This window comes from Anas platyrhynchos, chromosome 5 (assembly GCF_047663525.1).
Source record: "Anas platyrhynchos isolate ZD024472 breed Pekin duck chromosome 5, IASCAAS_PekinDuck_T2T, whole genome shotgun sequence".
Taxonomy (NCBI): domain Eukaryota; kingdom Metazoa; phylum Chordata; class Aves; order Anseriformes; family Anatidae; genus Anas; species Anas platyrhynchos.
Window position 1 is genome coordinate 31,941,170 of NC_092591.1, and position 16,636 is coordinate 31,957,805.

At 43.8% G+C, this 16,636-nt stretch overlaps 1 protein-coding gene across 7 annotated transcripts in view; it reads right to left on the reverse strand.

Annotated features, from left to right (window-relative positions):
• The window catches only part of CSTPP1 (centriolar satellite-associated tubulin polyglutamylase complex regulator 1), a 78,623-nt gene that overhangs the window by 5,247 nt on the left and 56,740 nt on the right, over positions 1-16,636 (reverse strand). For all 7 annotated transcript variants that reach the window (XR_011809664.1, XM_027459374.3, XM_021268463.4 and 4 more), the window contains 3 exons: positions 9,142-9,226; positions 3,581-3,666; positions 838-1,033 (listed from right to left, as the gene is read on the reverse strand). Coding sequence is in view for 6 of the 7 variants with exons in the window: in XM_027459374.3 (XP_027315175.1) it covers positions 838-1,033; positions 3,581-3,666; positions 9,142-9,226 (367 nt within the window). In the remaining variant the exon portion in view is untranslated. The remainder of the gene's footprint in view (positions 1-837; positions 1,034-3,580; positions 3,667-9,141; positions 9,227-16,636) is intronic.

A 16,636-nucleotide genomic window follows, 5' to 3' on the forward strand; every position in this document is an offset into this window, starting at 1 on the left:
TGAGCATTGAGCTACTTGAGGAAAGGCTGGGAATGTCTCCCCTCACAGATAGGCTTACAATATCCTCCCCAGCTGAAGCTCTGGGGGCATACAGGGAACGTAGAGCTTCTGTTACTTAAATGTCCAAACAGCCCGGAATCTCTGCTTAGGTGCCCATAGTACTGGACAGTAGCTCAGAACTAATTTTGGGGATCACAAATTTTGATTCACATAAAGCAGGAGTCAGGTGGGGCCTGCATCATGAGTCTTTTTGTGGATCTAGACCATGACTATCTGCTCACTACCTGCAACTATGAAGAATGTGTCTATTAAAGCTACACAGTAAGGCCTGGTTTTTCTCTGTCCCTTGATGAACCAAGGCTAGTCTTGTGCCTGGGATCTCTAACTAGAGACCAGCTCCATCCCATATTCCAGTTCAGACTAGCAGTGTGATCTTGTCCAGGTGCTAAAGCTTCATCCACCCCAGTGTGGCCTGCCTGTACTTCAACACTCAGGAACGCACTTGTATTTGTTTAGCTCTTCTAGTTAATCCATGATGGTAGATTAACCTCTCCTTGATGAAAATATCAACGTAGAAGTGAGCAGGAAAGCAGAGTCCCAAATCAAACAATTAGCCCAATAATCTGCTCAACTCCACTGTGTTTATTAGGCCCAGGAAATTGTTTTTCTATTTTGGTTAAGGCAGTTCTGCTGTGATCTCTCCCTTCATACTTCTCCAATGAGATCTATGTGGAAGTTACAGCTTGTTCAAAGTCCTGTATTTCTTCGCAGATCCAACCTTACAAAGAGTGTCCAGAGACAGAGACTTCACGTCTGTGTTTTGGACTCTATTCATACCTGTATTTTGATCTGTCACACAAGGACTCTAGGCACTGGTAGAAGAGAGACGCTTCTACCCCATCGAGTGGGTTGCAGTCATTTGGGGGTTGTCGCTGCCGATGTTGCCCAGAGGATGATGTTGGCACGATCACAGTATTTGGATTCTTACCAGCCAATAGATCTTGATAAATGGCAGCAACACTTTCCAGGAACTCTGGAAAAACAGAAAGTGATTTATAACTCAGGGCTACAGCCGGCTAAGCATCCTCCTGACCTACCAGACCCAGGATTAAATTGTCATTCCCTGCTCTGTGCTGCACATGACACCAACAGGAAATGAATGTAAGCACAATACTAAGGCACCCTGCATATTTAGATCAGATATTATGCAGGCACAAGCATCCATTTCCATGTAAGTTGCTGGTTTCTCCCTGTCAGGATGGTTATGAGAGGCCAGCCACTCTGTTCAGACTTTTCTAAAGGGAACAGAGGCGAGCACGTGAATAAAGCACTGGAGTGTGAAAGCTAATGTCAAACACACAGCTAGTTTGCAAAGTCTCAAAAGTTTTCCTTCTTCGTCTGTTACCACCAACCGAGAAATCATCCAAGTTGGGAACAAAATATATGGTACTGCAACAGAAGCAAAGGGAGCAAGTTAGTCAGGGCTCCAGGCTGTATCCCAGCCTGTCTCTGTGCTGCTCCAAAGTAAATATTACATGGGATCTAGAGGAAGGGCCAGGGCAGGTCAGGGCTAGAGTTGGCAGAAAGCCTCTCCCCAGGCTCCTCATACTACCCACTGTTTACTGCAAGAGCCTAATTTTAAACAAGTTTGTTTATGGATGTGGTCAGCAGTTTACAAATCTAGATTCCATTTGGAGTGGTTTGCATGTGTGTGGGTTGGTGGGAGAGCGTATGACAGGCTGCGTGTGTGCGCTGTGCCTGGGCGAGCAGGACAGGGCCGGGCTGCCTGAGTGTGTGCACACAAGGGCGCGTTTGGGAGGGCTCTGGTGGCATTTGTGTCCCCAGCGAATGGAAGTGTGAGGATGTGCGTGAGGCGGCTGGAAAGGAAAGGCGGGATGGCGGCGGGCCCTCGGGCTGCGCTGAGGTTTTGCAGCTCAGTGGAAATATTTGTTGTATCAGAGAAAAACTTTCCAAGCGCATTTTCTGTCCGCAGCTCAAGGCGCTGCAAGCCTGGTTCTGCCCAACCCAAAATCACCATTTTAACTGTTTTTCTTTGATGACTTGTCACGGGTAGTGTTGTGATATGCACAGGGGAGTTATACAGAGAGAAGTACTAAGAAATAGAGATGTTTGTATTAGGAATAGCAGCTGACTCATAACTGCTGGAAAGATGGGAACTGACAGGTTGGATCAGATCAGCAGGCCACCCAAGGCTGTACTCTGACCACAAACTGCGCTCCACCACAGCTTCTAGCCAGGGTCTCCCAGTATCCCTGACCTGCCCCCCTTTGCCTGATCAAGGCCAACTGAGAGCTATGCCCATCAGCAGGAACCCTTAGTGTGAGCGGACAGAATCCCATGATTTTTTGTTGTCTTTAGAAAGTGCTCTGTGCTGCAAGATGAGTGAGTGAGTGCCTGTGCAGTGCCCCATGCTTGGGAGCATATCTAACCTTGATACGGGAAACGTTTCCCTTTTTTTCCCCACTTGAGCAGTTTCCTGGATGAGTTCCTTTCCTCAACAACATTTTAGGGGGCTAAGACAAACAGGCCAACATATTTTAAAACATCTCCCTGTAAAGAAAAAGCACATGAGTGTTCATCCAAGTTTCTCCCCCTTGCCACCTGAACTTTAGTTTAAAAATACCTCAGGATTTTTACAGCTGTGTATGTGTGGGTGAGCATATGTAAAAATATGCATACACAAACTATTAGCATTTGATTTGTACTTCTGTCAATAATCTTAAAAGAAGTATCCCATCTACTTAAAACCCAAACTGAGGGAGAGAACATGAAAAATTACCAATAATATGAAAAACATAGGTAGGGATTAACTGTTCATTTTCCCTTCCAACTAGGGGCTCTCAAATCAAATGAGAGGTGGATCTTAGTGGAACAGGTGGCAGACCCATGCAACTCCTTGCCAAGGAGAGTTGTGGAGGTTAAATGTTGATGTGATTTCAAGGGGAAACTGGAAAATTCCTTGGAAGAGGAATCCCTGAGTGTTTCTAAACCTGTAGAAACTATACACATTTCAGAAACATTTTGAGCTGAAAACAGCTTGTAGTTGGGTGAGTATTAGGGGTAAGAATTTCCTTTTTTTTTTTTTTTTTTTTTTTTTTGAGGCACCAGCTCCCGATCCCTGTTGGGGCCAGAACACAGAACATTGGGTTAGGCTTGCTCTGGGCTGTTCTGATCCTGTCTCCAGCACGGGCCAGTACTTTAGAGACAGAAATGATGTATTACAGAATTACAGAACAAAAATATTAGTAAAAGTTAACTGTTAGGTGCTAACATACACTAGATAAAGCTGGAAATTTATGTCTCAGGGCTAAGACAAATACATGCATAAGCCATAGCTATTACAGGTATCTTGTTATTCATAAACATTTGAAACCTCCTTATGAAGCCTTCTAATCTATTGGCATCAGTGACAGCTTTTATTGATGGGTTCCATTAGCTATATATTCTCTGTGAAAACCCATGCGTGTCCTTACAAGGCTGAAAAAACTGCAGGGATAGAAGAGCTGTAAGGCTGTAATGATATGCCAGAGGGTGAAACCAGCAGCTTCCCAGTATTTACCTGAGTAGTAGAATTGGATCTGGAAAGCAAAGAGGAAATCAGAAAAAGACATCAGGCAATCCATAGCATCATCCATCAGCACAATCCTAGGAATAAGATGAGAGAAACGGTTTGGCATCTCCAAAAGGACTAAAGCCTTCAAGCAGGAACCCCAGATCCAGAGAAAGCACAGCTAGGCAGTTACATGCAACTGAGAACTGCTAGTGGCTTGGCCCAGGGTAAGAGGTTAGGAAAGAGCAATGGGAACACCCACCAGTGCGTGGATGAGGGCACCCTAATATCAAATGAAAGTAGCTTGAGAACCTGGGGTGAGGAGAAGATCCTGAGTATCAGTGCTATCATGCACTAGCTTCGGTGTGACCAAAGCAAGATGAACGTTAAGCATTCAGGCCTGGGGGACGTGCTGGAATGAACATTGGCAGTAAAACTACTAGGCTGGTTCGCATGGCTGTATAAAGAGTAAATTTGCTACAGGCCAGGCAGTTACACAATTATAAAACTGGTGTAAGCAGAATGAGACTTGTGCTGTTCTTCTGTACACCAGATTTTATTGAACTAGGCTATTTCCACATTCATAAGTATAACAATAGCCGTTAAATTCCAACCTATGGCCCAACTCCACCTGACTACAGAGGAAATAACACAATGTCTCTTCTGCATCAACAATCAGCTTTAAAATTACTCACCGTAAACATCCTATCCTCCCTTTCTCATGGATCAGTCCCTTTTCATATATTATCAGGTCAAATTTCATAGAGACTGAAGACTTCCTGGACAAGGGACAATGTCTTCTTTCTCTCTGCTAAACCCCAGGTGCATCTAGGGAGTTACATGTATCCTTATTTTGAATCATACTTTAGGAATACATAAAATATCAGCAATAGGCCACAGAGATGAAGTACAAGTGATAGCAAACTCCACCTCCTCCTTTTGGGAAAAAAACGCTGGATTTCAGAACTAAGTAATTAGTGCAAAAAAATATAAAAATAAAAATGAAAACAATGCTCTGGTCACTACCAGGGATTAGGAAACTTGAGCTGATCAGCAACAACTGAGACCAGAAAGCAGAAGGAAACACAGCACTTGGACAGAAAAAAACAAAAAACAAAAAACAAAAAACAAAACAACAGTACTCAGAGGATGTTAAAGAAAGGTGGCTGGTGCTTCCTTTCAGCTGTGCATTTTCTGGACCACCATGAGCTTTAAGCAGAAACAGGTCTACTGACCCTGTATAGTCAGTATCTGGGATATCACACAAGGAGGATTAGCAGTTCACTACAGCCAAAGTGTGGGCCATCTAGTAGGACACTTCTGAACGCAGGGCCAAATGCTGTCCTCAGACCAACTCCTGCAGCATCAATGGTCTAAACACAAAGCTGGGGAAACACTGCTATGTCTCGTGTAAAATACTCCAGGGAGCTGTGTGGGAGGCTGACCTAGAAGAGTTAGAGGATCTTGCAAGAGGCTTACTTCCCCGCCACTCAGACCAGTTCTGTTCACTGTGGCAAAATCAAACATGCAGAGCAGCTTGAATTAATTATCTCAAAGAAGAAAGACTGGGGCTAAGAGGGTCCCCAGGAGAAAAGCCAGTATTTAAAACAAAACCCTTTGAAGATGTCAAAGTGCTTCTGATTTATTTATTATGTTCCAGAAGCCTCCTCCTCCTCCTGTCTAAAGAAGCAGTAGCTTCAGTGCTTAATTCTCACTAATAAGCATGTTACTAAGATTGTCAGTGGCCACATCAAGGAAATAGCTTTGAAGCTGGCAGGCAGAGCATCCTCATCTCTCAGGCAATATTGCTCAGCTACTGGCATTTCCAACCACTCTTTAAGCACTGGAAATGCTATGGGCCACATCACTGAGAAGCTGCGCTCCCTCCTTTGAAATAATGGTCTGTCTCCCAGATACCCTCAAAGCACGAGCTCCAAAGCTTTTACCAGTGCATTTCTTCATCCTGGAGAAACAGGAGAACAATAGTGGAGAGATTTTTTTACATATTTATTTTGTGGAGAGACAATATTACATCACCCTCACAACAATCAACTAATTTCACTTGTTTTAAATCTAAAGCTATGGCAAATGGGTGTGCCTTGCAGCAGGAAGTCCCGCTCTGCTACTTACAGAAGAGCATCGGGAAGCGGGCAGAGGTCTGAGAATTTAACATTTCTTGCTGTTAGAGCCAGCAAGGAGCCTCCAAGGAGGGCTGCACGGCACATATGTAACGGAGGAGCGTCTAAATAGAAGCAGGTGCACTCTGGTGCTGGGTTACTGACTCCACTTGGCCCAGGAGCCTGCACTCCGGAAATGTTGAGAAGTCTTTAAATCCAATACAATCATTTATGAGGAGATTGACTGCAGCTGGCTATTCCCCCACATAGCCAGCTGACTGCGCAGCCAGGGAAGCTGAGAGAGCATCACATGCAACATATCTGTACATCTTCCCTGAAGTATCTGGCAGCGAGCGAATCCCAGCCATTGCTGGTCTGTAACGTAGCCAGCAGGAGCTAAACTGAGGATGAAATCTGAAAAGTCTGAACTGGAACTCAAAAGAGTTCATCAGGTAGCTGAGATTTCAACAGTTTCTTTATTCACTCTTGTCCAAATTAGATTTTAAGCCCTTAGGGGCACAGACTTATTTACGAGGTTAGTAGTCAGCACTTAATGAATAATGAAAATCAAGGAGAAACTCTGGAAAGGTTGTAAGAAAGATGCCTCCATTTCAGGGACTCTGGTAAGGGTATAGTGGTCTTTCAGGGTTCAGGCGGGTTTGGCTGACAGGGAAGCCTTGCTATTGTGCCAGTGGGGGAACTTTATCATCTGCTGACTGTGGTGAAAATCTCGGAAACCCAGACTAGACAGGATGTCCCCAGGACAAACTCTAGAGCAGGCAAGTTGAAAGGACTTTTACTGTTCCCCGCTACCATTAAGGGCTAACTGACACTGTGTGTCTTAAGGCCAGGCTGGCTCAAATGGGTCTTCAGGGACATGGTTAGTTTACTGATACACAGAGCCAAAAATAAATGGAACATGCAAAAAGAGCAAGATCTGCACTCTCAGGCAATCTTTTACACTTCTATTAGCAGTGACCCGTGCAGCGTGAGCTCCCATATTGCATAAAACAGCATGGGACCTGTGAGCTACTTGGTTCCCACTGCTGTAATGCAGGCAGTGAGCTCCGTGGGTTTCTGTTACAGGAGAGCAGTCAGTGCTCAGGTACAGGTCCTGAGATCCCAGCACCAAACCTGAAAATCCCTTCCTTTTCTGCCCTTTTGCAATTTCAGGATTCAGAAAGCCAGAAGGTGCCTCTGAAGATCAAAGGTATCCCTGTAGATTAAGATCTTTAATCTGCTAATGCCTATGGCCCTTTGAAGGGGAAAAAAAGTCCAAGAAATCTCACTTATAGCTTGGGTTTTTTTAGGGGGTTATGACCCCTGCATTTGTGTGGCACCAGGAACAGACAGATGGAGGTCTGTGGTGTAATGCTAATAAAACCTATATTGTTGTAGCCTCTGTTCTGCTCTGACATTTCCAGGTCCTGTTCGCGTCCAGTGTTTGTTATCAGCGCGTAGCAACAGCTCGTGGGCAAGCGGAGCACCCTGTACTCTGAGCTCATCTCAGCCAGGAGCGCTGGGACCACAACTGTGACTGCTCCAACAATTACACGGCTCCTGGCTGTACCAGCAGACGCTGGGGCTACTGCTGCCACCACTGCACTTAATTCCTGTCCCAAGGCAAATCAGCACCAAAGTTGCTGGGGGTGTGTGGATAGAAGGAGGAACGATGTCAGGAGGTCCGCATGTGCCGTTCCTGCTCCGCGAGGACGTAAGCAAGCAGTGCTGGAAGGCAGCCTGCAGGGCTCACCTTCCCGACTGGAGGAACCGAGGAGGACATTAGGAAGTGGGAACCAGAATAAGCAGCAGCATGGGGCAAGATAAAGGAAAACGAGTGAGAGAGAGCAGCAGCTAGAAGCAATGAGAAAGATGTTTGAGAAACATGATGATTTTTATTGAAATTGCTCAACCAGATTATCTTGTAAGAGAAGAACAGCAATGTTTAAGTAAATCTCTGGCCAGCCAACAGCGAGAGTGAGGTCATCCCCACCTGAGCCGGGGTGCCTCAGACAGAGATCTCATTTCTCTCTAACACCTGCTCCCAAAGCTGGCTTGTCTGTCTCTAAGGCACACGCACAACAGCGCAGCAGGCCCCTGAATGGGGCCTCTAGTTTACAACAGCCTTGTGGATTAAATTCCTTGACACAAACATCATAACATGTGTAGATACGCTGAAGACTCCTTTCATGCACCATCAAAAATTCCTGCTCCGCTCAGCTGGAGCTCTCTGAAATGCACACCCGCACATCGGACTGGTGCTGCAGTACCTCCATGAAAGGAAGCAGCGGCTAGATTCCTGCTACAGGGTCAGCATTCTTTCTTAGCCCAGCATTGGAGGCCAAGCAACTGTACTCTGCAGAGCCCAGAAGGCCCGCTGATGAGCTAGAGGGAATGGTAGCGCTCCTCTTTTAGTATTAATTGAAGCAACACAGCTTTAACTGCGGTTCAGTTCGGAGAGCAGAACAGAGAAGCCTGGGAAGAATTCAGAGAACCAGCCAAGTGGAAGTGCTAGCAGATGGATAACACTTTTTCATTCTCCTTTCTTAATACAGTTTTCAAGGGACTCTCATTCTGTTATCTTTCTTCAGCATCAAAGACAGAAAATGAAGACCTCTTCGTTATGCAGGCCATGAGCAACACAGGCAGCAGCTATCATCCTGATCACACGCCGGGATTCTGTTTCCAATGCTATATCTAGGTCCATGAAAAGCCTTTAATTTCCATGCCCCCTCTACTGAGATGGCTAGGAATGAAAGTACTTAGTAATCTTGCTGTGATTATGTATACGTGTGTGTGCTCCTACTGAGATCTGAACTGACCCCCTACCCCAACAGATGCATATACCTTATTACATTTTCACTATCAGATAGTTAATAATCAACTGCCTGGGCTGGACTGGAACCAGCAAGCACTAACAGCAAAAAAATCCCATATCACCTTATCAGTGCCCTGAGCCATCTATCTGCTTTAGGCCTTGTCTAGATTAAAATAAAATTTCAAACAAATTAGGTACCATGTTCTTAGCTACAGTACTTTAAAATAATCCTTCAGAGTTTAGTACCTTTTTTACATGTGATCAAACATAGGAAACTGGGGAGGGTGGAGAGGAAGGAACACATTTTTAAAATGGTAAACTATTTTAAATAGAGTTTAAAATGGTATCAGTTAAAACCACTTTGACTAACATTTTTGATATGCAACTCATCTGCTGAATTTAGAGATGACAGCAGCATTCTGCGCTGATATTTCAGTCTTTGTATACCATAAATACACATTCTTTATCATTGCTAGAAAAAAAAACACTCTGTTCTTAATCTCAAATCATGACATGGCTTTTCCCCAGAATCTTAAAAGCTGGAGGTCCCTGTTCATATCTTTACCCACAGATCTAGTTCCTAAGTCCATGTGTGTAGGGCAGATCTTGCCTTAAAAGAGTCGATGAGGACCCACCTTGCTGCTTTCTGGGTGAGTTCCATTGGGAAGTCAGGGCAGAGCAGCTGCAGCAGGCAGTGGTATTCCTGTGCTGTCAGCAAATCTGCAGGAAAAAGAGAGGTGAGAACATCAGAATTCTCTTACAGGTTGTTCCCTCCCCTTGTTTCATTTCTAGGAAAAAAATCAAGCTCTCTTCTCTTCTCAATTCAAGCAGACTCAATACTTCTGACACCAAAACTGCTAGCCTTATCCCCCAGGCCCTCAGAGCTGGGCTCTGCAGATAGGAGTTGCCAGTGACCCAGGCAATTGGAAAGGGGCCTGATAAAGGGGAAATGCTCTTGAAGAGCTTCCCTCAGAGAAACCGGTAACAGGTAGCGGTGATTCAGTGTGAAAAAGAGGTAACCAAAACCGGGCAGTTTCAAGTGACAACACGGTTTGGTTTGACTTGAATATAACCATGTGGAAAAACGAATCATTTCAAAGTTGCTTAAATTTGCTGAAATTCACTGGCAAGGCGACATTCACCACAATGAGCCTGAAAACCGTCCACAGAACATCTGGCAGCAGTAACAAAGGCAAACAAGGTTTTGGGGTTGTATATGGAAGGCTACAGTGTATAAACCACAGACGTTATTACTTTGGCATTTGGTAAGGCAGCTGGACGGTCTCTTCTGGAATAACGTGTACGAATCTGGTCACTCTATTATAGGAAGCACAGAACAAAGATCCAAAAAACACAAGAAAAGCAATCAAATGATTCATGTTTTAGGGAGCTGCTTTGTGAAAGACTGGTCAAGAAAGCTCTCTGTGGTTCAGCAGGAGTCATAGAGGTGAATCTTAGGGAACTTTATAGGATCCCAGGGGAATGGAAACATACTGATGTCAAAAAGCCCTACATGATTGTATGTTCACAGTCCAAAAGCCTGTGGACTGGGCTTACGGAGACGACTAGCTGAACAGCAGCAATTTTGCAGTACTTCCATATACAGAAGAATGTCAAGTATGGAAGAAAGAGCCAGGGGTGGAAGTAGAGCCAAGCAGTAGTCAGGGAGGGAATCCAAAGGGCACAGGCACGAGGGCTGAGGTACAGAACGTCAGGTCTGTTACCACGGACACATCTTAGCCTTCCTTAGCCCCAAAACTCCCATCCAAATAATCAACCTCATTCCAGGTGATAGCCACAACTTCTTCATATCTCAAAGCATGATAGTTCCACAAAACTAGGAGAGAGAATGCTACACTTCTGCCTGTTTCAAGAGGCAGATATTCAATAGCAAAGGACATTTCACTGTGACATCCAGCACAGCCAAAGTAATGTTTTCAATGCTGACTATTGAAACATTGCAGGATGACTGTCATCAACATCAGGCTACAGACTTTTCCTATGCCTACATTACTAGCAAGGGAAGTGGAGGAAAAAAAGGAAAGATCTAATACTTCTCTCTTCTGTTCAGGAAACTCTAGAGCTGAAAAACACTGTCATCAGGCTCTTCAACATCCATTATGGATGCTGTCTAGAATTCCATACTTTGCACTGCTCTCAGGAGGACATTCTATCTCATGAAGCACCTCAGATTTAGGGTCATGCTATGAAGAGATTATTTTGAATAATGAGTCGAAAAAAAAAAAATTGCACTGCCTGGAAAAGCCAACTCTGCAGCCAGAAATCTGCTGTAACAGAAGGAGGTCCCAGCCTGTGCTGAACTGCAACAGCACTGCAGGGATCTGTGCATCCTATTCTGCTATACGGGTAAGTACATCAGAATCTCTCTTCTTCCCAGATAGGAGCACTGAGATGAATTCAATTTCTGTGACTGCGCTGAAATGGCAGATGTCTCAGAGAATATGGAGGGCACTGTAACATTTTTCTATTGTCATTTCTTACTAAAGCACAGTTCAGAGGCTGCCCTTCATTGCAGATGTTTGCATATATGTCAGCATATATCTGAGCTCGGAAGTTGCTACTTGCAATTTTTCAGCCAACTATTTCTATTTTGTGAAACAACATGGAGAAAAAAAGACTCTTCTCAGTTATTTTGTTAATCCAACATTCATTTATAGCAGTAGAGATTTTGGTCCTAAGTTCTTAAAGAAGCAATCTGAGCAGTTAAAGTACATGCAAGCTTCATGAAGTCATCCTCAGCTAGCTCAGCACATGGAGCTGGTTAGGGAAACCAGAGAAGCTGGGCATAAAAAGGCTCTTTAGAAACAGACACTTTGCTATAATCGAAGAGAATGGCATGGGCCTCTAACAGCTACTCGTGAAGGCTTTCTAAATCTAGCTTTGAATAATGCTGAGCATTAAAATCTTAATCTTTTTCTAAAAAGTTTACACATTGGTCCTCAAGGAGTCACACCATTTGGAAGCTTTACCCAATGCTCAGTTTACATTTCTGGGTTGCTTAAGTTCAAATTCCTGTTTATGCATCCTTACAGTCTCTGAGACTTCCAGCATCTTAAGAGTAACTGGGCCCTAAGCAAGCATTAGTTTTGAGGCATAGAGATCTCTCACTTGCTGGAATTAATGTATTTTTAAAACTTAATAATCATTTATGAGGTCTTTTTCTCCTTTCTCTTTGTACTGAGTCACAGCATCATCCTCACTCCTCCATCACAAAACCACAAAGCAACATCCAGCTAAAGCACAAGTCTGCTCAAAAGGACCTTGGGAAAGGGCGGCAGAGACCTCTCCAGCCAGCACATCGGCAGGTGGTGTGTATTCTCAGCACACATGAATTCACTAATTGCAGTTTCAGTCTCTGAGCAAGAGGCCTGTTAAGATGGGAACTGCACGCAGAGCTGAAGCGGTGCAGAGAAGTTCCTGCTGTAAAGAAAGCAGCTCATTCTTTACTCCTTCCTTCTCGCTGCTTGTGCCTGGAGCGAGGGCACCCTCAGCTGAGTCATCGCAGCACGCAGGCAGGCTCTTTCAGCCCAGAACACAGCTCAGCCCATAGACACCCCAGGCATCCGACCAATAAATCATATCAATTTCTCAGACTACGGATGGGTACCTATTACACAGGAAGGGGGATCACCGCAGACCTTAGGAGGTGTCTACAGTTTGCTGTGATGACTGTTTTCCTATTCCCTACGGCAAGGTCAGTGAAGCCCATGCAGAAAATTACATTTGCCCATGCACCATATTGTCTGCCAAGAGCTGCTTGGAATAAACAAGGGCAGTTTTGGTGCATGACCACATTGCTCCTTCCTGTCTCCAGGCCACAGCTGAGTAAATAGTGTTCAATGCTGCATGATGAAGAAAGAAAGAAAAGGAGGAAGGTACCGGTCAGAATGAGTGAAAACTGGAATCCACAACTGCTACTTTGGTTGCTACCACAAATTACTGCATCTCAAGTTCCAGTAACAAATGAAGCAAATCACAGAGTTTAAATCTGACCCCATAGCATAGGGCAGCGAGCTATATGCACTCTACCATGCTCTTGTGGTGGAACAAACGCGGTCATACCGTGTGCTTAAGGATGGAGAGAGACTGATTGCAATCTGCATGTTAATCGTGTTCATTTACAGCTGAAAATAATGCTTTGCTCTTCTCCTGTAAAACAGCTAATCAAGAAACTCCAGAGTGATTTTAAAACAGCAGTCCGCTAAGGAGGAGCTAGGAGGCTTAACAGAAAAAGTAGAGGAAAAAGTAAATGGGTATGGCTGAAGTTGCAGAGGAAGCTCAACTGTTTAATCTCAATTTTTGCTGTGCTGGTCTTCAAACTCCTGCCCAACCTGCTGCTCCTGTGCTTCTAGGAAAACGCAGGCTGTTCCCTACCACCTCTTACTGCCCATGATTAGTTTATTGGCCTTCAGTGCCTGGGGCAGACTCATCCTTACATTTCAGAGACACATGGGAAAAGGTTTTTTGTCCATGTGGTCTTGGAACACAAACACAGCTTTCTGGATAAAAATGGCCCCACAGTTGAGAAATATGGAGGCAGCTACTTCATATTTCCCTGGCTTTTAAAACATAGGCTCTTTTTACCCCCTTCCTTTGCTGTGTGTGTGTGGCTGACAGGCAGCACCTAACGCAAACTGATGCAGACCTGAGGAATGCTAAATGACGCGTTTATGCTGCTATCAGTGTCCTCAACGGCGTGCAGCACACACACACCTGAGCCATCCTTAAACCAGTTCTTTCCTACTGACAGCAGCCCAGCCACAGAAGCCTGGAGCTCAGTGAAGGCTGTAAAATCAACCCAGGAAGCCAATAAATATTTAGGACTTAGCTTGAAGCGCAGTCATTGCTGCTATATCTAGGCTGCTTTCGGCACAAAGGGTAGCTATCTACAGTGCTGTCACAACACTATGACAGCTATAAATATGCCAAAAGCAGTAAAAGAATATTTATCGCAGTTGGTGTATGAAATCTGACCCAAAAAGCCATATTAGTAACTCCCCAGAAACTGGAGGATTTCCTTGATGAATATAAATTGAAGTTCCTTATTCCCATCATATTTCATATACAACTACCCGAACAGGCGGGAGCCCTGAGCAATGTAGCCTTCCCCTCTGGATTATGGTAGGACACAACATTTCCACAGACTGCTTTTCTGCCACAGTCACGACGTCATTCAAGAGCCATAAAGTCGGAGAGCTGTAAATCAGTCTCCTAGATATATAACAGAACAGCCTAATAAATAATCAAATGTAATTTTAAATGCTGGGAGAGTCGTTCTCAGGCTTTAGATTTGTAGGATTTCTGGTACAAATATCACATTCTTCGGATTCTCTCCATATCTGTGCAGTCTCATAACCTTGCAAAGAATGAAAACAAAGCCTCTAAAAATAAAAGTCAAGGTGTTCTTGTGCTGCCTATAGGAGCTGCAATCTTACAAATAAATAAATAAATAAAGACATCTACTGATAATACTGCAACTTCACAACTCTCATTTGAGTAATAGGCTGCACTCTGCACGTCTCACTCTCAGGATACCGATAACCTCATTTCCTTACCTCTCCATACATCTAGCACCAATAACAAACAGAAAGCCGAGAACTCTAGGAAAATGAATGCAAACATTCTTTCCTTTCTTCCTCATAAAACTTTAAACTTAATAAAAAAAAAAATCCTTCTTTGTTAATCATTTATAAAATTTTACATTGAGAGATCTTATGAACTATCATGGAAAAGATCTGTTCCCGTAACTCGGAGAATTAATAAGAATTTTAAAGAAAATAAAAACATTCAAGTACTGTTTCTTTGACTATTTTTTAATGACAAGAAGAGATAAAAAAAAATAATAAATAAACAGAAACCATATCCAGAATGTGCATTTGTCTTATTTTAAAAACTTAATTTCTTTATTTTTCAACAAGTTAGAAAATAGTCCTAAGAGCAGAGAAAATCAAAAGAAAACTCACAGAGACCTAAGAGATACTTCTAAGTGACAGGAAAATGTACTGAAGCCAAAGATTTCTGCCAGGTTAGCTCAAAAACAGCTTCCCTCTAAGGAAGGTTTCTAGCAAATATTTTATAGAGTGCAATGGTCAGATCTGTTTCATGGGTCAACACAAGATCCTGTGCTTTATATGGAATTTTGGACATGAAGCTTTAAAGGACTAGTTTTAATAACTGGATGCATTACCTCTGCCTTCCTAATGGTGCAGGTCAAGAAGCAGCTAAGACAGTCTAAAACCTTCCTCCTACTGAAAGAGTCCCCTCTACCCTTTTTCCCTTTCTCCTTCTTGCAGCTGGCCACATGGTTCTGAACGACCCCTGGTACCAGCTCTGCAGCTCAGCAGACCCTGTAGGAGAAAATTCAACTTTTCCCCTGGGCCAGTGAATTGAACTGACTCTCAAAAACAAGTGATGAAAGCTTGTGCAAAGTAAGCTGTGGAGAGGTGCAGGGAAGAGAGAAGGTAGAGGGAGAGCAGGACCTCCCCTTTTCAGCAGAGATAAACCTAGACAGGCTCAGGTAATTCCCTGCTTAAGGTGTTTTAATTCATAAGCCCGGGATATGCAATCCTATTGTCATAGGATTAATGATCCTTCTAATCAAAAGTAGGTTTGGGTCAGCTGGCTGAATTTGCATTACACTGCTAAGACAGTTTGTTAACACTCTGCTATCAGACACACTCTTGAGACTCAAATTCTGGCATCCTCACTATACCCCAGCAGGCAACTGAGTGCAGGTTACTCACAAATCCCATCTGCTCTTTCCATGGATACCACTTGGGTCCTTCCAGAAAGGATCCCAGGGCATCCTCAGGAAGACTCAGGACCGTGGAAGACTGTGCCTGACACAACAGCAGAGGCAGGCAGGATAACTGAATTCAGAGTTGCTAGTTTGGCTCTGTGGGTGGATTCTTCCCAAAGGGTACTTGAAGCACTGGTTGCACGCTGGATTGCCTCTACGGACCTGAGAGCATTTGGAAAATCCTGCCAGAACCAGATGTGAGAGAGCTGCTGCAGGCAGCCTGCTTTCACAAGGTGTTTTGGAGCACAGCTGCGAGCAGTAGTATATTTAGGTGACTCGTGACAGCAAGAGGTAGAAAGACCCAGCATTGGATGTGAAAAAGAAGAAAAGAGTGACAGAGATTTAGTGAGATTTGCCTGGAACAACCTGTGTCAGACTTGGGACAAATATAGTGGAGAGCTAAAGCAGACTGACCTAAAAAGATTTGTTGGGGGAGTGCTGAAAGAGAGAACAGTTTGAGAGGATTAGCACTGTGCTTGAGCAGAAAGCTAGTTTGAAGGCACTCAGGTAAGAAGGAAAAGATTCAGCTGCAGCTGAAATAAAGAATGAAAGCATTAGTCCTGAAGGGAACCTGAACAGTTCATATGAACAGTAAATTCACAGCTGGCTCACTATGGGCAAAGCTCCAGTAGCACCACATTTTGAGTGAGTTAAAGAGTATTTTTTTAAATAAAATCCTCTGGATAGTGCAACTATTTTTCTGTCCCTTGATCTTGAGCCCTTTTATCAATAAGCCACTTGCCAGATTAACAAAAACAAGACAGAATCTCTATAGAACTGCTCCAGTTCTATCCCCAAAATCCAGAATCTTGCTGTTTATTCAAACTTTCAATCATCCTCTAGTCCCTTTCAAATTCCCTGTAATTATCCTGCAGCATGAAACATTTCATGTGGCAGAATTACTTAGAGCGACTGTTAGTCAGGGCAGGATGAGCTGTGCCAAAGGTACAGTCCAAAGCTATCATGTGGCATACTTATGTGGCTAGCATGGCACATCCAGAAACTGAAGAATTTAAACTTTCATTAGAAACAAAAAATGTTCTCAGCTCTCATGGTTGTAAAGAAAACATTCCAACAGTGGAAGAGTTTAGCCATCATCAGTGTGGCATCCCTGAACCCACAGACAGTCTGAAACATAACTCAAGTATGAACTTTCCACCGACTTTGGGAACCCTAACTCTAAAAACCCAATGAAACATTAAAGGCAATGTTAACTCTTCCATTTTGTGTTTTAGCTATAGGCTGGAACTTTGAATGAAGCTGAATTTTAAAGAATTCAGAGTGCTTGAAGTGCAAGAACAGCAAATAAT